The 20,579-nt window shown below is 43.8% G+C and overlaps 1 protein-coding gene across 6 annotated transcripts in view; it reads left to right on the top strand.

The window, feature by feature from the left end:
- The first annotated feature begins 1,267 nt into the window (after window positions 1–1,267).
- Window positions 1,268–20,579, top strand: part of DIP2A (disco interacting protein 2 homolog A) — a 54,228-nt gene continuing 34,916 nt past the window's right edge. For all 6 annotated transcript variants that reach the window (XM_075283854.1, XM_075283856.1, XM_075283855.1 and 3 more), the window contains exon 1: window positions 1,268–1,574. In XM_075283854.1, coding sequence (XP_075139955.1) covers window positions 1,484–1,574 — 91 coding nt within the window. In that variant the 5' untranslated portion in view covers window positions 1,268–1,483. The remainder of the gene's footprint in view (window positions 1,575–20,579) is intronic.

A 20,579-nucleotide genomic window follows, 5' to 3' on the forward strand; every position in this document is an offset into this window, starting at 1 on the left:
GTAAATGGGGTGTTACACCATATGGGGGCCAGGAAAAAAGTTACTATGTTGTGTGGGAGGGGGGCCCAAGTGAAAAGTTTGCTATGGGGCCAGTCTTTGCTAGTTATGCCCCTGGTTATAGGGGTTCGACCACAGGAGGGAGTTAGGGTGCTTCAGGACCATACATAGTTTCTGCAACCATTTAGAATACACCAAAAGGGTGGACCATGTTGGGACTCTGCAGTTGGGCTGCCCAGTATCAAAGGACCAAATTGGAAAGACAAAGCCCTCCCTTATTCCTGGGGGTCATCAGAGCCATTCTAGAAATCTTATGTCTCATCCTCAGAAAATACAAGCGGGAGCCCTGCAATGTCTGAAGGTACTTCAAAGGGACTGTTAGCGGGAGAGTCTTGAATAGATAGTGTAACTTAGGCGAGATCGTCATCTTTATAGAAGATGTCCAGCCCAAGACAGACAGAGGAAGGGTCTGCCATCTAGTGAGAAGTGCGCAAATGTGTCGGAACGGCGAAGGGAGATTTGTTTGGTATAACAGAGAACGAGTTAGGCCTCAGACCCTTCATTGTGGAAGTGCAGTGGGTTTTTTGGGCTGCTGCGAAAATACTGCAGAAAAACCCTGAATTTTTACCTGCTTTTAAAAAACGCAGAAGGTTAATTTTAGGGGCAGAATTACAAGAAGTTTCCTTATAAATTTACTAGGTGGAAAATAATGCAGCAAAAAAGTCAATGAAAAATGCTACAGAAAAAAACGCAATGCATTTTTTTCTGCTGGATTTTTAGTTGAATTTCAGGATGTGGTGCCTTAGCCTAAAAAATGCCTGTGGTGTGACAGCTCCTATATATTAGCCCGCTCTATAACTCTGGAAACTTTGCAGCTATACTATTAGGCAGGGATGGATTTTCAGCCCCGTTACACGTCAAATCTACACACCATCTGTATCCCGTGTAGACACATGTTCACATTCGGGTGGCGCGCCGCTAGCGTCAATGTGTAGCACGTGTGTAGGCGTGTCGTCACTCGTCCAATCAGGTGACGGCGACTTATGTTGTAACCAATGAGGGGAAAAGTGGGCGGTGACCGAGATGCCGGCTAGTAGACGAGAACGCGCGTAGTGGGCGTGTCTAGCCGCAGTTCTCAATGAGCTCTGGTGACGTCCCAGCGCCCCGCCCCTTGCTGTTACCAGGCAGATTCTCCGCTCCCATAACAATCACGCCCCTTTTTTTTCCCCAGTGCGCGTGCCCGGACCGCTCCCAAGCGCGTTCTCGCCAGCCTGGCCGGTCCTATGGGGATGGGAGCGGAGGAAAAGAGAGGAGAGGCCTGAGCAGGGAGTGAGAGCAGCTGCTGCTGGCGACCATAGAGAGCAGCAGGACAGGACTGCGCCGAGGAGAGGCCGGGGGCCACTGCAGGCTCCGTGCTCCGGGTATGCGCCGTGGAGGATAGCCGCCTGCCTGCCTGCCTGCCGCTGTATGGGCGTAGGACACTAGGATGGCGGAGAGAGGGGGATGTGCGATCCTGGAGTCTCTGCCCGTGGAGATACGGGAGAGCCTGGCCGAGCTGGAGCTGGAGCTATCTGAAGGTAGGAGCATGGCAAGTAGCGCCGAACTACAAGTCCCAGCAATCTCTCAGGCGTCTTTGCTTACACGGCATGCTGGGACTTGTAGTTCTATGTGTTAGCTTAAAGATATAGTTGACATGTTGTAACACATGTCAGACATGATACCCCTGCCCCCTGTATGGCACCTTACATGACATGGCACAGGTATGGCGGACACATGAGCGACTCCAGCAGCGGAGGCGTAACATATATGATATATAGATGTATAATGTAGTGGAATAGACCTGTCCTATATCTGTACCCAGCAGATAATATCACAGCGGGCACCATAATGTCATGTCCATGATAGTGGCGCATAGCCCAGTGTAGCCCCTTCACTAAATACATGGCTACCATATAGCGTTGCCTGGACCAGCCGCCGCTCTGACAGCTGTCATGTGTCGTGTCCAGCCAGGACCAGCGCCACTCCTAGGTCATCTGCAGGTGGGACACCATCTTTCGGTTCAGTAGATGTCACAAAGTCCTGATTCTTACTGTTCCCGTGTGTGACCTGTGGCTTAGTCTTAGCAATATGATAAAGGATTGATATAAATGAGAAATATCTCTTTGCCCATGTGCCTTTCTCCAAATTGTACCGCTCATCTTATCTTGGCGAGGAGGGGTCTTCTGAACCTATTTGAGAACTTTCACCTAATCGGTTCCTCAGTCTTGTGACGCTCCGGATACCCTGCACAGATGTGAACTCGGCCTTATTTCTGTAGAGATAAGCGGCTGCCAGACCAGGGTATTGTGCTAGTGGATCCCACTAAACCTGATAGGGTCTGCTAGCACACCGTTCTCATGTGCCCCCGCTGTATTGTGGCCCCGTTTTATATGGCGCTCTAATAGATTTCCTATAAGGCTTCGTGCACATGACCTTGATTTTACTGTCCGCTAAACAATTGATCAGTAGTCTTTACCAATATGGCATTGTATCTGTATTTGATCCGTAATTAAAGGGGTCTTCTGGACACACACGATCAGATATGTAATTTATATCTGATCTGTCGGGGTGCAACACCTGGACCCCTTACAGATCACTGTACCAGCAACCTCTGGAAAATGGAAGCCACTGCGGTGGATGGGTAGCGGGCGCAGGTTGCTCCTATTCGAGTAATAGGAACAGCGCTGCAACTGCTGCTATACAGTATAGGACCAGCCTGCATGCACTCCCTGTCCTGCAGAACAGCTGATCTGTGCAGGGTTCAGGTGTCGGACCCCACAGATCAAATACAGATGACCTATTCTATCCTCAGTATAAAAAACTTATTTGGGACTGGGAAACCCCTTTCATCTGAAAAAAAGACTTATATGGGCAAGTCTGTGCTGCAAATACAGACACGAGTAGGGTATGTCCTGAGGTTTTGTGGCACGGGCTAAGTGCCCCCTTTTGGATCTGTGAAAGATTTGTGTGCATGGGGCTATAGAATTGAATGGGTCAATATACTATACATATCATTACAGATAATAAACAGAAAAAACCTAATGTCATGTGCATGAAGCCCAAGTCCTCTACTTTACTCCATAGATAGGATTTTTCTCATTTTGGATCCCATACAGATCCAGCAGAAGAAAAAAAAAAATCTTGCTCCATCAGATTCCTGGTGTACAGAGAAATCCCCCCCTAGAAGCATTGATTCCAGGACAGAATATCGCCATACATATGGGCCGAGTACATGAAGGCTATACAGGGATCCGTCCGTATGTCATGATCCGTAGTATGATGTGTGATGTCTAGTCACGCTTCCTACATGCGAGAGCTATAGCTGACGATCAGACTGCCGTGGTACAATGCTGCAGTGGCAGGTGCCATCCCTGCGCTCTTATGCTGTATAGACCCTGGCCTACCCTCCCCCCAAGCCCACCATGGAGCCGCAGCATATAAAAAATGTACCAAAAACATGTAAAATTCTGTTTGAAGAATCAATCCAAGGAAATGTTCGTTTGCTTTCTAAAGCTTCTTTTGCTAACCATTGAAAAATATGCAAGAAAACTGCAAGGGATCCGGCTTGTTGCCGCTTTTATGTTTTCTTTTAGCCATATTGTGTAACAGGATTTCATAAAATAACTACAATGTAACATCTGGCATTGCTATAAAACACAACAGCGGCAAAAAGGTGCATAAAAAATGGGATGTTTTACAGAAGGATTGGAAACCGAAGGAAAGGGAAGGTCCCCGGAATACTAGACGTCCTGTACGATTATCCTATGTGTGATGGATCCATATATCTTCCTGAAGAGCGCGATATGACTGATAGATTAGCCGTCAGTAAATGTATTGACAGTTGTCAGTTTTGCGCGGCTCCGGGCCTGCAGGCAGCAGCAGGGCAGTTTATCCTGGTTATTGGTAGGATGACATTTCCGCAGTCAGCGCTTTGTATGGAGGTCAGCGACTATTTGATGAATGACTGTGAGGTGTACGGTACTGATCATTCACTTGGATATGTGGAGACCTTCAGTGCACTCCTTTATTCCTTGACATCTTCAGCACTGTTTTTTTTTTTTTTTTTATTGTTATAGGGCATCACATTTTTTATTTTTTTATTTTTAGAGTTGTCCTGGCTATAGCCCTGTACCAGTCACTCGTTTCTGTCCAGTCTATTTAGCAGGTCATGTTGGTGAAATATGGGCTGGGCCACCCTTTAACAAGGTCCATTTTGACCAGCAAATAACTTGTATGGTTCCTTCTAAAAATTTGCACCTAATGGTTATGTTATCGCTATTAACAACCTCTTGCCATGTGGGATTTTTTTTGGGGGGGATGGCAATAATAACCTACTTGGGGACCCCCGATCGGAAACCTAATCCACATTAAAAAAAAAAAAAAAAAAAAAAAGTGGTTACCTTAGGAAACCTGCAGACCTCCATAGACTATAATGGGGTCCGTTTAGTTTCCGCACGAAAAAAGGCCAACAGGAGGCGCAGCTGAAGTCACCATGTAGCCCTAGGCGTAAGTAGTGAAAGACGGATTAATTATGGGTTATTTCTCATTACTGTCTGTACAGACAAGAAAGCGAATTGGCCCATATTTTATCACAAGCATTGGCCGTCTCAGCCCGGACTATATGGCAGTATGCTAAAAAATGGGCAATAAAACAAGTGTTTGTCAGTGGTCAGTTGGTCATGGACACGTATATAGCGGGCAGTAATCGAGTAAAGGAGTTTCCATGAATGATTATCAGTTGGATTCACAGAATTTTTAATAAATTTTTGGGCTTGTAAAAGAATGTCACGAAACAACACCTGCAATTTTTGCCATTTATTCACTTTCTTATAGAGAAGTGTATGGGAATATGTCTGAAAAAATAATACCTAGGTGCAAGTTGTAGTTTGATAAAACGTCGCAAAACCATAAAAGACCCCAAATATAAGAAAAACGGGCGTTTGTAGGGTCTAACCCACAACAATCTGCAATAGTAGCATGGCGGACGGAAATGGAATAGAGGTCGTCCTCGTGCTGGCACCCATGTCAGATGCTGTTTCAGGGTCCACCTTCTCTGTTCTAGCTTTGCAATGTAATGTTGTAGGCGGCTCATAGAGAAACGGCCACGTGGCCGCCATGACTTGGAGTAGAAGACCCTGCAGAATTCCTGGACAGAAAGACTGCAGCGTGTTCACACTGTGTGCACCCAGCCTAAATAATGTACTGTAAGTGTCACAAGACCTAAATATTAGAACTATTGTATGTGTGGTTTGGTTTACATAACTTGAGGATATGTGGAGTGCATTTTTTTGAGGGGTGGGGAATGTTTTGTAGGGAAACGAATGTTGGAAAATATTAAGGTCTGTTTCTCGAGAATGTTTCTAGACTGTCAAGTATAGCGCTGGCTACTAAAGAAAATATGTATAGAATTTGTCACAGACATGTATATGATTTACCATGAAAGGTATACTTTACAGATTAGTACTTATGGCATTCACCACCCCTCTACTGTGTGCCCTAACCTCCGAAAAAATTGGAAGTTCGCCTTATAGAGAATCCGTCATGGAAGCAAATCCCCTGCCAAGACCTGAATTTCCAGATAGAGGCATCTGGAGGAACTCCCAGGTCATAGGAGACTTGTTATATGACTTATGTAATGATCGGTGTGTTTGCCAGCGTATTCTCCATGACATTACACATGAGCTAAGGAAGCGCGGCTGCGGTGAAAAGCAAATTGTAATATTTTCTGGCCTGTGTGAAGTTGCAGACACTAAGCCTGAGGCTAGACTGGTGAAATATTCTAAGAAAAGTCTCTTCTGCTTAGTCAGGAGCGATATGGCCGTGTACGGATCTATCCGCTGTGTAGCGGCCAATATGCCTGTGGCTATTGATACATGTGGTCATTTGCATTCACCTTGCTAGCCTCATGCTTTGACCTACAATACTTTGTTACGCTAGGTTCATCCCTGTGTCCGGGTTTCAGTTCTTCTGGTCCCCTTGGGAACCTGAAAAACGTAAACTCAATCCGGTTATAAAACTGGTTTCCCTGGACCCCACACTAATAATGGGGTCCTCCGGGTTTCCACCCAAAAAATGCCTGCAGGTCTATTCTCTCTGCATTTTTCAAGTGGAGTGGAGGACAGAAGTCGAATGCTGGTGTGAATCTAGCCTTAAAGGTAATTTCTGGGGTTAACAAAAATTCAGCCCAGTGAATAACCTGGAAAAAAAAAAATTCTCTGCTTGCTTCTTGCCGCTATCACATGCCGTACATGATTCAGCCATGATGCCTGCATGTATGGCAAATGACAATGATAAAAATTTGTGCTGTGCTTTTCTCATGGGAGTTAATGGCTCCTGTACAGGCGCTCATCCCCATCACCCACAAGGATCAGTTGTTATCTCTATATTATTGGCATGAGGGGGAAAACTGGAGTACCCAGGGGAAACCCACACAAACACTGCGAGAACACACAAACTCCATGCAGATACGGTCTTGGTTGGATTCAAACCCAGGACTCCAGCACTGCAAGGTCACAATGCTGACTCCTGAGCCACCAGGGCCCCCGACAGACCCCCTACAACGTTACATTGCAAAGCTAGCAGCAATCACATAATAATGTAAGTGACCTTATTACTGCAGAGATCGGCAGGGACCAACGGAGAGGCAAAGGATTGCAGAGTACCGGTATATCATTTTTTGGGGATTTTTTTTTCTGTCAGCCCATTTCCTGATCTGAGCAAATTTGTCAATCCTGAAAAACTCCCTTTAGAATAAGGCCTCAGAGGACTGAAACACTGCAGATATTCAGTAACAGAAAATTTGCAGGGTTTCATCTGCAAATCTCAGCCTGACTCCAACTCCGGCCACCATGGTCAGTCAAAACACATTAACATGCTCATTCATTAAAGGGAGACTGTCAGGGCGTTTTGGAACACTAAACCATCCATGGGGCTAGGGGTTTAAAGCCCCAAATTGCCCAATTTTAAATCCACCTGTGCCTGTAATAAAAAAAATAAATAATATAAACCTTTATACTTACCTAGAGATGAGTCCCATGACGCTGATCGGACTCCTCTCTGGTGCTCCCAGCACCGGCGCTGTTCTGCAGTGAAGCTGAGGACCTGCACCCAGGCTTCATGGTGGAAGTGCTGGAGATATGACATTTGCGCACTGTGCAAGGTGTACCACGGCAGGGTGATTATAAAACTTTATATTGAGGGCTCAGATGGCTTTATAACAGCAATTTGGGACACTAAACCCCCAGTCCATTAGGACCTGTGAGTGGTTCATTGGTCGAGCGGTGGGAGTATCTACCGAATTTGTCATTTATTTAGCCTATAGCAGTTTTCAGTTTTTTTTCACAGCAGTTTACGAAATTAAAGGGAGTTTTAGATATGGGATCAGTTTTCATTTGTCAAGATTTTTTTTTTATCATCTCGCTCATTGGGTTTATATTAAAAAAAAAAATAAAAAAATTTAATCCCACTGGAAAAATAGTTTTCTCTGATGCCCATAATGTTGTATTCTGTACTACACATGGGGTCCGTGTAATGCCGTATGCTGTAATGTTCATGGTATTGCTTATTTAACATTTATGGAAAATCCATCGCTCATAACAGACCACATTCCCTTGCTCGAGGGGAATGCCGGGGCTCCTACGTGGTGACGCCATATATTCTGAATCTGATCTTCTTGGTATGCAGGCCTCTGAATAGTCATTTCTACAGGAGTCATGTAGTTAAAGTGAATATATCAAATATGAGACAGTGCAGGACGACTGAGCCTACAGCTGTATGGAGGATACTGCAGGCGTTAACAGAGCAGCCCTCGGCTGGGACTAAGTCACCGTCTCGCTGAAAGTAGTCTCATGTGTTTCTTGGTAACGCTCTCGGCTTCTGTTGCAAGGGGACACTCTCTAATACTGAAATCTCTCCAAAGGACCATCCTTGGAGAAGCCTTATCCAGACCAGACTTTCTATTAATTATTCTTTTAGTTCCACCATATATTTTGCATGCTGGCAGTCTTCTTTAAGAAGACAATCTTAAAGGGATCCTATCTTTCAAAGACATTTTTTTCTGAGTAACACGTCGGTATAGCCTTAAGAAAGACTATTCTTCTCCTTCCTTCCGTTTTCTTCTCTGCACCGCCATTCCATTCCAGGAATCCATGTTTTTGTTGGTATGCAAATGAGTTCTCTTGCAGCACTGGGGGTGGGCCCCCATCTTCATCCATCTTCTTCAGCAACGTCTTCTTCAGCAACGTCTTCTTCCAGTGCAGGTTTCAGACTTCTAGGCTTCAGGCAGAGCAGACTGCGCATGCCCACAGGCCACAAGAAAATGGCCGCTTACACAGTATTGTAAGCGGCCATTTTCTCGTGACCTGTGGGCATGCGCAGTCTGCTCTTCCCGAGGCCTAGAAGTCTGAAACCTGCACCAGAAGAAGAAGATGAAGAGGACGTTGCTGAGGAAGATGGAGGCGGCGCTGGAGAGAGTTCTCTCGCAGCATTGGGGACACCCCCAGTGCAGTTTGAGTACTGGGGTCCGCCCCCAGTGCTGCGAGAGAACTAATTTGCATACCAAGGAAAACCAGCACTCCTACGTAACGGCGGCACAGAGAAGACAACGAAAGGTAGGAGAAGAATAGCCTTTCTTAAGGCTATTCTGACGTGTTACTCTGGGGAAAAAAAGCATTTGTATGATAGGATCCCTTTAAGACGACCACTTTTCAGTGCAAATTCGGTGGACATCTCAAAAAGGTTTCAAGAGGCTTCATCTGAAAAGGAAATAAGTAAATCAAAACTTAAACACCTCTGCCAAAATGTCAAATCATGTTTTATTTCGTACTGGTTGGCTAGGTTAGAGACCATTGACTTGGGTCAGGTGGGGCTACTGTTTCTCCTTGTGGAGACCACCTTAAGGGCATTTAAGGACTTGAGACCCAATGATAATGGATTCCGTTGACCAATTCATAGGATAGCTCATCAGGATCTGTTTGGTGCGGGCTCAACATCACGGGTTTATATAATATATGTAACGTTCTTTATCCATTGTCTCCTCCGCTGGACAGACAAATAGATTCAGTCCATCACTGAACAAAAATGAAGCTCTTTGTTGCAGCCATCGTAGAAGAAGATCAGGAAGGAAATTCCAGATCATTACATCGCCCACCCCCAATAATACATAATGAAGGATATTTATGAGAAGTGATGGAGAGGCAGAGGGTAGAGCTGTCTGTAACAATCCATTAGCATTTCTGATTTTTCATACATAGCTTAAACAATAAAGGCAAACATCTGGTGGAGCAGCGCCGATTTATCTATTTCCCACTGCAGAAGTCCTAAATGTTTCCCATTGTGTGTATGGGCGGGTGATGATCGGGATTGTGGGTTGATCCTCCCTCCTATAACTTTCTCATGTTTAAGAACATTTGTCAGACTAAATGGGATGACTTCACTGAGTGATGATGTCATCGGTCCGGCTGCCCCAAGTGTAGAACATTAAATAAATGTTATTCCCTGGAGGACTCGCCCGAACAAAATGTAATAGAATGTGGATGTGTCTGTAAAGATTTTCGGGTTGTTGCGGGCAACTTCTGTCTACAAGTTGGGCTGCTAGATACTGTGGATGACTTTATAAGGGTGAGTTCACACAGAGTTTTTTGCAGGAGGATTTTGAGGCAGAATATGCCTTAAAAAACGTAACCTATTCATTTAAAAAGGACCTTTCATGTCTTCGGTCACATGTGGTTTTATATACTGCTAGAAAGCCAACAATGCGCTGATTTCAGCACAATACAATTCAGCACAATAGCTTTCCCGTTATGTTCCCTGGGGCAAGAGATATCGGTGCCGTTACCGAAGTCTGTCCACTGTCAGAAGGGTGTTCCTGACAGTCTAGCTGGGCTGAGGAACGTTCCCCCTGACAGTACTCATCCATAGCTCTGCACTGTCAGAAGGGGCGTTGCTTAACGCCCAGCGATGATGCACTGTCTGCTTTCTAGCGGTATATAAAACCGCATGTACCGAGGACATGAAAGGTCCTCTTTAAGGCTAGGTTCACACCTGTCTATGGGGTCCGCTGGTTTTCATGGGCAGTTGCTTTTTAAGCTGATAAGTATTCCGTGTTTTGGGTTCCCACGCAAACCTGAAGAATTGAAACCCGAATGATAGTGTGAACCTAGCGTAAGGCTTAAAGGGGTTATCTGATTTCTAGTATTGATGGCCTACACTTAGGCTTCCATAGGACAGCGCCACAGTATTTACTCTCGCTGCTACAGTTTGTACAGTCTGTGGGCATCTCAGATCCTGGAATGTAAACCTTACCGGGAGCCGCACTGTCTGGCATAGGCCATCTATATGAGAAACCGGATAACCCCTTTAATTCACAGCACCTCCGATACAGTGTGCATATATGCTACACTCATCTCGTAATGTATACGTCAATGCAGCTTAAAGTGGATCTGCCAGCTTTAATGTGTTTCGATACTAAGGATAGCGTATTATCACTACGGGTTTGTACCCCTCGCTGTGCTATTTGGTTGCCACACTTCTCCACCTGGCCCTTTTGGGGTGGTTATTGACCTATCGGTCACCTCTATGAGAGGTCTCAGGACAAGGTCCTCATGGATACACCGGACTCATAAACTCTGTACAAAATAGCAAGGGTCGGGTACCGCCAATAAATATTTCACTATTTTATTGTATCACATTTTAAAAGTCCGATGGTGATGGCCTTTCTGTTTCGAGCACCTCCATGATTTTAGAAGCAGTGGTCCTTTGTAAGTAAGGAGTAAGGGAGGAACTCCCAACCCTGACAGATCTGCCGCTGTATACTGTTATTAAACAATGACGTAAAAATCGTTCTATCCACTTATTATGGCAGAACATCCAAACAAGAGCCGCGGGTGCCACGGTGTAACATTTTCAGACTCTTGTACTCTTATTGCTGCTGTCAGATGAATGACCCACTTCATTATCTGTAATTTAGCTTTTTATTTCACAGTCTGTATTTATGCACCCACGCTACTCTGCTGGCACCTGCACTGACATGCCGAGCCGTGGATCATAGCTAATTTGTGTGTGAAGATTATAATACTTCTACCCTCCATTCAGGAAATGGCTTTCATTCTCGTGTAACAATTTGTATTGATGTAAAGGGGATGTGTTGCTGATTCCCATTATTTTGTCTGCTCTACTACAAGGTGCATTGTCTACAATCTGCAAGTAAAAAGAAAAAAAAATTGCAAAAATTGGCTCTATGGGATAAATGCTGCTCCTAGTTCTGGAAACCGCACCTACTGTGAGAACAGGGTCGTCTTAAACTGCATGCTCAGCTATTCTAGGAAATCCCATAGACTTGGATGCAGAGATTGTACAGCTTTGGTTGAAGATCTCATGCTGATATATTGTTTCCTATAGTATAAAGGTGATATCGAAACATATAGCCGATGCCGCAACTTTTTTTTTTTTTTTTTTTACTATCACCAGGATCAGAAATGCTGTGAAAAAACATCATGCCTTGAGATTTGGGAGGGGGGGGGGGAGTGTAACCCTAGTTCACACTAGTGTTCGGGTTTCTGCCTTTCGGGTACGCTTGGGAACCGGAAAACCCTATCCACTTAAAAAGCGGTTACACGCAAAAACCCGTGGACCCCATAGACCAGTGATGACGAACCTTTTAGAGTCCGAGTGCCTAAACTGCAACCTAAAGCCCACTAATTTATCAAAAAGTGCCAACATGGCAATTTAACCTTAATCCTGTGTGGATACACAATTGTAGACCATTACATATGGTCTGTAATTATATCACTTCTCTGCTATAAAACAGATACTGTGTGATAAAAATAGTGAAGGACCCCTATTCAGTATAATCTGCTCCACAGTGGCCCCCACACAATATAATCTTCTGCACAGTGGCCCATACACAGTATAATCTGCTGCACAGTGGCCCCCACACAGTACAATATGCTCCATTGTGGTCCATACACAGTATAATCTGCTGCACAGTGGCCCATACACAGTATAATCTGCTACACAGTGGCCCTCACACAGTACAATATGCTCCATTGCGGTCCCAACGCAAACGTGCCATAGGTTCGCCATAGTCTATAGTGTGGTCTGCCCGCTTTCCACCAAAAATGGAAGAGTGAAAAGTCCACTTTACAGGACTCTCGGAGGGCTGGCGCATTAAATTATGGGATTACATGCTTTTTTTAACAGTCAAGCTCAAATTTTGTTCAGGATGAATCTTAAAAACCCCGAAGACGTTTGTTCTTTGTAGAAAATCCATGTTCTATATTCTGATATTATAAAATGACCTGACCGCCATTGGCTAGTTAATATTAATATACAGTGTCGTCTTGTATTCAGTCTGGACTGTCGGGGAAATGGTTAAAGATGAAGTCTGGAATGTATGAGCGAGGAGTCCTGTTTTGCCCTTCCACATCAGAGAATGTCCTGGATATTGCTCTCTGTCCGGCTTATTGTTATTACAGGAAGTAAAGAAGGAAAAGGGCCCAGATGTTAAAGTGTTCATTGTGAGTAGGCCCGGTGACCTCGCTCTGCACTGCTGATTCCTTTCTGGATGTGTCAGACCCCTCTTATCCCTCTTATGTCTCACTTTCAGCCTGAGGATATACTACTCACGGCATGAACACGCCTGCTCCATCAGGCGGCCTACACATCCATTCCTGGATTATTAACCTGTTCGTCTAAAAATCACACAAGCAGAACTGGTCAACATGGAGTCCTTCATGGAAATGTTAAGGCCTTTTATATACGGTTTATAACCTATTGAAGAAGGTGCAAAAAGCATATCTAAGGCCGGGGATATACAGGGCGAGTACGTAGCAGGTTAGACATGGCGGATTTCAACAAGTCACACAATACACAGGTTTTGAACCCTCAACATGACAAGTCATGGAGGCCGGGATACTAGTTCTATAAGTGGATGCCTAATCCAGTGATATAGCGTAAGCTTGTAATAGTCATTAAGGACCAGGCCTGGAGAAGTCCCAGGACATGGCTTTCCTTCAGGACTGCTTCCGTTTTTAGTTATTACTATTGATGTAGTGAAGTGCTGACTCCATTTTCTGAATTTGATGAACATTTGTCCAGTTTTATTTTTTTTTTAATTTATTTTTTATTTTTATTTTTTTTGAACGTCCATTCAACTGATTACATTGAACAAACTGGTATATAGGATTGAGCTGAGCAGATATGTATATGGTCCATACGCTGTCAAGACTTGTCCTGGATACTGGAGGTATGGACACTTGGTAAGCGGAGATATTTCGGACCGGGAGTTTACTGTTATATCTACTGATTTCTATCCAAGCGTATAAGACTGAACTATCAGTACTAGTATATTAGAGCTTAGCTGCCGCTTTGGTTGTCAGTTAACCGAATACTAATTTCTAACCATCTACAATGTACGGGGGTATCCATTCGGCTCCTGTCGGTAGAGGTCAGGTTGGGAAAACAGGGTTGGGCATGTGGAATTACAGCATGCCCAATCTGTTTGTCCTTACAGTCCATAAGCCACCTGTAGAGGGGTCTGGTATTGTCTTAGTCCAGGCACATTCATCTATTGGTGTAGGAAACCCTGCTCACGTGCCCATGAATGATTGCAAGATGGTCGTACAATAGTTGGTGACTTTTGGGGGGGGGTTTCAGCCACATGCTGCTATGTGAGCTTGCTGGGGCCACATGTGGAAAAGCTGCTTTTTTGTTTCAAATTTTGATTTGTTTTTTTGTGAGTCAAGCCCAAGCTACAAAGGGAATAGGACATGTATAGGAAGTACTTATACATCTCCCTTCGGATCAATCCACTTCTAGGCCTCATCACATGACTTATCTGCAGTTGCAGATCAAAGTACAATCACATTCATTTCTCTGGGCCTTATATACCAGCCATAGGTTTGGTGGCTGTATGTATGGGCCATAGTAAAGAGCCACTAAATATGAATCGGTCCAGCACTCGTTTGTCACCTGGTCTATCCATTTCTATGTTTGAAAATCACGCATGGCAAACAGATACGAAACGTATTTGTGTTTATAGTCGTGCGCATGTAGTCCAACATGACTGCAGCAATTCTAGCCCACATGCAATCCCTTTGCAGCTGATCAGAGAATATTAGTTAATTATTTCTAATATCACAGTATTATGTGGGAGAGTGTAGAGGTATTGTGTATTAGATGGCGTATCAGGCTGAGATTGGGTGTGGTAGGGATATAATCTACAGTATGTGAATTGGAATGGAGGAGGAGGTTGGGTACGCGATGACCTAGTGTCAGTATCGGAAGAATGCCTGAGGATAGTACACGTGGGATTGTTTATTGTAGCAGTGATAGATTGTGAGAAGATGAGTGGCGGGAAGTGATGAAGCAATATAGATGGAAATATGATTGTTAGAATTGATGGGGTATTGTATAGGGTTTCCTGCGCAAAATGTACCATCTAGAAATAAAAATAAAATTCACATCTGCAGTAAACTGGAAACTTCTGAAGTCTGCCCTTTACTTATTGCAGGCTCTGTTCAGTTCTTAATTCATAGTTTTTGGGTTTTTAAAAAAAATTTTGTTAAGCGTATGACACGCCAAGGTTCCCTGTGCATATGCCAGGCGTATACATAGGGTTTGTGCTCATTGTATATGACAAGGATAAGTGTATGACATGGCAGGGCTCCCTGTGTATATGTCAGGTGAATACATTGGGTTTTGGTCACATTGTATATGGCAAGAATAAGTGTATAACATGGCAGGGCTCCCTGTGTATATGCCAGTTGTATACATAGGCCTTGTGCACCTTGTATATGGCAAGCATAAGTGTATGACATGGCAGGGCTCCCTGTGTATACATAATGACTGTTCACATTGTATATGGCAAGAGTGTTAAGTGTATGACATGGCAGGGCTCCCTGTGCACATTTCGTATGCCAAAAGTATTCTCTTGGCAAAGTCTGGGCATGTAAGCTTTGGCATAGTTTATTTTAGATTTTCTATAGAGACATATGCTACACTGTATATATTTTGTGTTTGTGTTTTTTTGTTAAAATAGTCAATGGCAATGTATCCCATTGTATGTCCTTACACTGGCCGGATTTGCAGGTAGTTCTACTGTATCTTATACTGCAAATCTGTGGCAGAAATCCTATGGGCAGTGTCAGATTTCTGCCACAGAGGTCACAGCAGATTTCTCCATTTGGAAAATTGCCCAGGCTCAGGCTATGTTCACAAGACTGACTGGCTGCCCCGGACAGACGGAGTCCATCTGCAAATGCGAACAAACAGTCTTGCAAACCCAACTTTTTCTTCTGACAATGTCAGAGTGAAAATAACAGGTACCTGGCAGACCCCAATATAGACAATGGGTTCCCTTGAGATTTGTTGTTGTCATTCATTAGTCGGATACATTTGTCCATTGCCTCCTCCAATCATTCTCAACTGTTAGTGCCATATTACAGTGATAAATAATTCACATTTGTTATACGTCAGTTTTGTAATTTTAGAGAAAAATAGCTTAGAATAATTATACGGATGAGGCACTTGGTGCACTGGGGGTGGGCCATCAGCCTCCGGAGCATTGCTCTTGCCACTCAGGTTCCTACCATGGTTAACCCTCTCACTGCTAAGACATCAGGCCCCCAGTGCACCAAAGTTTAAGTTTCAAAGTTGTTTTTCTCCAAATTTACAATAGTCACATACACCACACAGGTATGTTGTTAGTCATAGTAATGTGCTCTGTAATACGGTGGTAGCAATTGAGCATGCTTGGGGTTTGTTCCCTTTAATCTGCATTGAGAGAGTCAGCCATCAAAATAGTTTGACTTCCTGAATACCCCCCCCCCCCCAACTCCCTATCTAGTAAAGTACATGTTTCCTACATGATGCAAAAGAGGTAGATAACAAGATGTGTCCGGTTAATGGCTACTTCATGACTTTACATCACCCAGACATTACTTAAAGAAGACCTTTCACCACCTCCATTAACTCCAGTTCTTCACATCTGTTAATACGTGCTGCTCCACTGATACCGACACAGTTGGCATATTCTCTCTAGCCCCCACCATTCCTGAGCAGTCATCGCTGTTAGTTTTGGTACCTGATATAACATTTAGACTCTACTGTCAGGTGGGCGGTGTCAGGCAGGAGCAGACAAGGGCTGTGCTCTGACACTGGCTGCCTCTGATTGGAGCTCTGGACCACACCCCCTGCCTGACACTACCCCTTCTGACATTACACAACTTACATAGCACTATAGGCACCAAAACTAAGTGTGTTTGTTGGGGGTAGAGAAAAAATTCCAACTGTGCTGGAATCATTGGAGTGGCGCCTATTGACAAATGTAGCTAGCTGGAACTTGGAGGAGGTGGTGAAAGGTCCTCTTGAAGTAGGGTTTCTGGTGCAGTATGGCATATAGGGGGTGATTGGAAGCACAATACCGAGACTTAGTAGATGTCTTTGGTTGTGTTGGTTCCTACCGGTTTGGATGATGGGGTCTATATTTGGAAATGTTTAGCTATGCAAAAAAATTGAGAACGCTTGTTGTATCTGCTGAGTTTACTCCCTATCCAGACATTTGTATGGTTATGAAACCTCTGCAAATCCAGGTCAAGAGTAGTATAAATGAGCAGGTAGTGGTAAGATAATATTAATATGAGGCATCATCGCCTCCATGAGAGGATAACGTGCCGACATTAGTTCTGCAGCCTCCGGACGTGCATCGGCTATCTGGTTCAAGTCCTAAAAAATATCTATAGTACATGTATGGATGTTTTTATTACATAGCCAATGACTAAAAAAAAAATTAATTTCTAATTATCCTGATGTGTAATATGAATTACATATTGTAATTCATATTACATTAGGTTTCCGTCTGATATTACATGATGGCGACCGTGGAGGAATCTTCCTGTGTTCTAACATTTACACCTATTGTTATGTGTCTCTAAGGAAGGGTGAATGTTTGTGTGTAAAATCCTGAGACCGGCGCCTGCTGCTCCACGTAACCGCCTGGAAAACTGCCTGCTCCAACATGAGCCTTATAGGAGGGAGGGGAAGGGTTTACTCAACACTGCTCGGAGAACGTACAACACTTTTTTTGTTTTATGTTTCCACCAGTACAAAAGCCAATGGTAGCTGACCCGTACTGTCCTAAAATGAGTCATGTAAAGAAAATCACTGTTATGAGTTACTGATATTCTGGGTTTTCTTTGTGGTACCGAATCCACTGGTCTGAGTCACCAGTATCTGATTGATGGGAAATCCGACACTCAGACCCCATACCGATCAAGGATGGACGTAGTCAGAAGTAGCTCGACCTCCTATTCAGGTAACTGTAGTACTACAGTGTCACTATTTATACAGTGTATGGAGCCTGCAACTCCGGTCCCATTTCTTGAATAGGAGCTCAGCTGATTCTAAGTCTGTCCCTATAGCTTCTGACACCTAGAGGTAACCAGAATAGCTGATCAGTGCGGAATCTGGGTGTCAGACCCCCCAACTGATCAGTGATTGTCTATTGTATAGATAGGTCACCTGTATGCCTGATCACCCCCAAATATTCCCTTTCAGGGGAAAGTTAGGACAGCTCTACAAACCTGATATGGAAGGCCCATCCTGCAAAAATTGGTGGTATATGATAAAATTTATCTAATGTGTATGATATGCTTTAGTATTTGTGGCTTCCACTTTAGTAGACCCAGCTAATGGCTTACTGGAAATCTATGGCTGTCCTCTAACACCCCTGACGTAATCTAATGGCTGGCCTCTAACACCCCTTATATACTCACCGGGGAAACCTGAATTTGGATCCACAGCGATCAACTGATCACTTCCTCTACTGCATTGCAAATTGAGGTTGACTTATCGGAGCGGTCGGTGTGCTCCACATAAGGAATTTATTCTATATAAAAATGCTGTCATTTCCCCTGTAAGTAAAACGGCATGAGAATCTCAAACAGTGTCCATCCATCCCTGCACTTGAGGCACTTGATAGATGGCTGTAAAGTAGCAGCTGAAGTGGAAGTAAAGTATTCACTTGATATTTAAGAAAAAACTCAAGAATGAATATTTTATTGGCTTCCTCCTGCTTGATAAACCAAATTGATCTTATAAAGTGATATTTCCTGTTGCGCAACCTGTTGAACCATATAAAAAGCACGTCTTCTGCAAGAAAGTCACAAAATCTGGATAAAGAGAGAGAATTCTGAGCCTGGTCCTTTTGGTTTTTGGGTCTTGGAGATCCTTTCATCTCCTCCACCACGTCCAGCTCTTTGCATCATGTAATAGACGTCGCTCCATTGATTCCAGTGCTGTGGTAATTTTTTTCTTCCAGAATGAAGGTGCCGGATTGCAATGTGAAGAACTGGAGTTGGAGATGGTGAAAGGTCCTCTTAAGAAGTTGTAGGCATCCTGGCCCCTTTTTATCAGGAACCTACAGCTGTCTGACTGTTTTCACACTGCGTTTGCATTGTCCGTTTGCTATTTTGTTGGTGTACTCCGTGAAGGCCAATGGAGCATCTAATTTGTCTCCATTTGGTGAGTACACATTGGTACAATTTTTATCTGTTTGGTATACCTGCATAAAAAAGTATAGCACACAGTTTGCTGTTTTTGTTTAACATGGGAACCTATTTTGGGTGATTTCTATCGTATGAGCTTTATGTGGTGGAGGTGTCTGTGAGGGTGGGTTCACACCTGCGCCCGGTCTCCGCTTTGCGGGTTTCTGTCTTCTGCCCAAGTAACTGGATGGTAGATGGAAACTGGGAGTCAGTTTTCAAACCCATTGAATAGCCCGTCAGCGTCTTGTGCGCCTCTGCGACAAAACCAGTTTTTATAACCGGACACACAGTCATCCATGCAGGACTTTTTTTTTCAGCTGATTTTTGGCAGTTTCTGTGGTGGAGTCTCCAAAGCAGATGCAAAGCCTGAGAGTGTTCCCTATATCGCCATAACCCATTGCCTTTGGCCTGTTGAACTGTGTTTTCTCTGTGACAAGATCGTCATATTTCATCACCTCCTCTGCTTTCCCCCTGATGTTTATCGGTGTATATCCTGACAGGTGTTTCTCTGCCCGGCCCCCTTCATTCTTGACTTTTCCTTGTGAATTTCTTCTGCACTTTCTCACACTAGTGGATTGTGTTTGTGGAGAGTACTTAGGTTGTCTCTTAAAGCAACATGCGCTCTTACTTCCTTCTAGATGTGTATGGCGAATTCAGTGATTTATTAGAATACAACAAATGATTCCTCCTTTGTATAACACAAAAGCCAGAATGAACATGACTGAAGGCCGGCCATACGCCGTGGTGATGATATCTGTAAGGCCCAGTTCACATCTGCGTTCTGGCCATTCCGTTTCCCTATCTGCATTAAATATGGAGTGAGAAAAGTCCTACAAGCAGCACTTTTCTGTGCATTTTTCATGCAGAAAGCACATGGACCCCATTATAGTCTTTGGGGTCTACCAGTTTCCTAAGGTAACCACTTTTTTATGCTGATACGTTTCCTTTCCAGGGGTCCCCAAGCGAACTCCCCAAAAAAACGATGTGACCCGGGCCTAACTGGGCAGTATTACCCATGTTGGCAAACAAGTTCGTTATCGATAAGACTTTATTTATTTTTCAGCGTTGTGTTGCAATCTCCGCCTCCCATAGAAAATAGTAGAAGGCAGTATTTGGGGGTGGAATCTGGCCCAAAATCAGCGGCAGATTCTGTAGTGTGAACGGGGCCTAATCCTACCATATTTCATGCGAGCGGGCGGATTGGTTAAGATGAATTTAGGAAATGCCAACCTTGATAAATTCCCACTATTGTGTTTTATAATCCCCCCCCCCCCTATAAAACCTGGGTGCAACATTAATGTAAATGTTCTCACTTACTGTGCAGTCCTTGTATATGACATCTGCAGGAGAGTGCATATCTCTCTCTCTCTATCTATCTATCTATCTATCTATCTATATATATATATATATATATATATATATATATATATATATATAATTATAGGGTCTATACATTATATTACTTATATATAGGGTAGCTTCACCACAGACATGTGATGTCATTCTGCTCCTCGGGTTATATGCTGGGCCTTTGTCTTTTACAAGATAAATTGTCTCATCTCGGCTTTGTGTTAGTATTCCCTTTACTGCTTGTAGGGTGGAGGGGTATAACATGTAATGATGCTAGTGTATGAGGGGTGTAGTTTACTTTGATGTTAATCCTACAAACATTTAGTGTACTTCCGTAGATGTTTGTTACATTGGATTTTATGACAGAATTATGGAATTGAGCTTGCAATACCTTTGCTATCTGCTACATAGTGTTCTGAGCTGTATAGTCCAGTACACTGCGGCTCTGAGAAACAGGTCCTCCATAGGGGTCTGATCCTCCAAAGTTCTGATATCGATGACCTCTCCTAAGAATAGATCCTCATTGATAAAGTAGTGTACAACTCTTACAGAATGTAAAACCTATTATGTATACCCCTTATTATGATGTGGCATTTCTGGATTGTCTGCCATCTTGATTCTTTCTTACCCTCTGGAATGGTTTTTTTTTTG

Source organism: Leptodactylus fuscus, chromosome 8, assembly GCF_031893055.1.
Source record: "Leptodactylus fuscus isolate aLepFus1 chromosome 8, aLepFus1.hap2, whole genome shotgun sequence".
NCBI lineage: Eukaryota > Metazoa > Chordata > Amphibia > Anura > Leptodactylidae > Leptodactylus > Leptodactylus fuscus.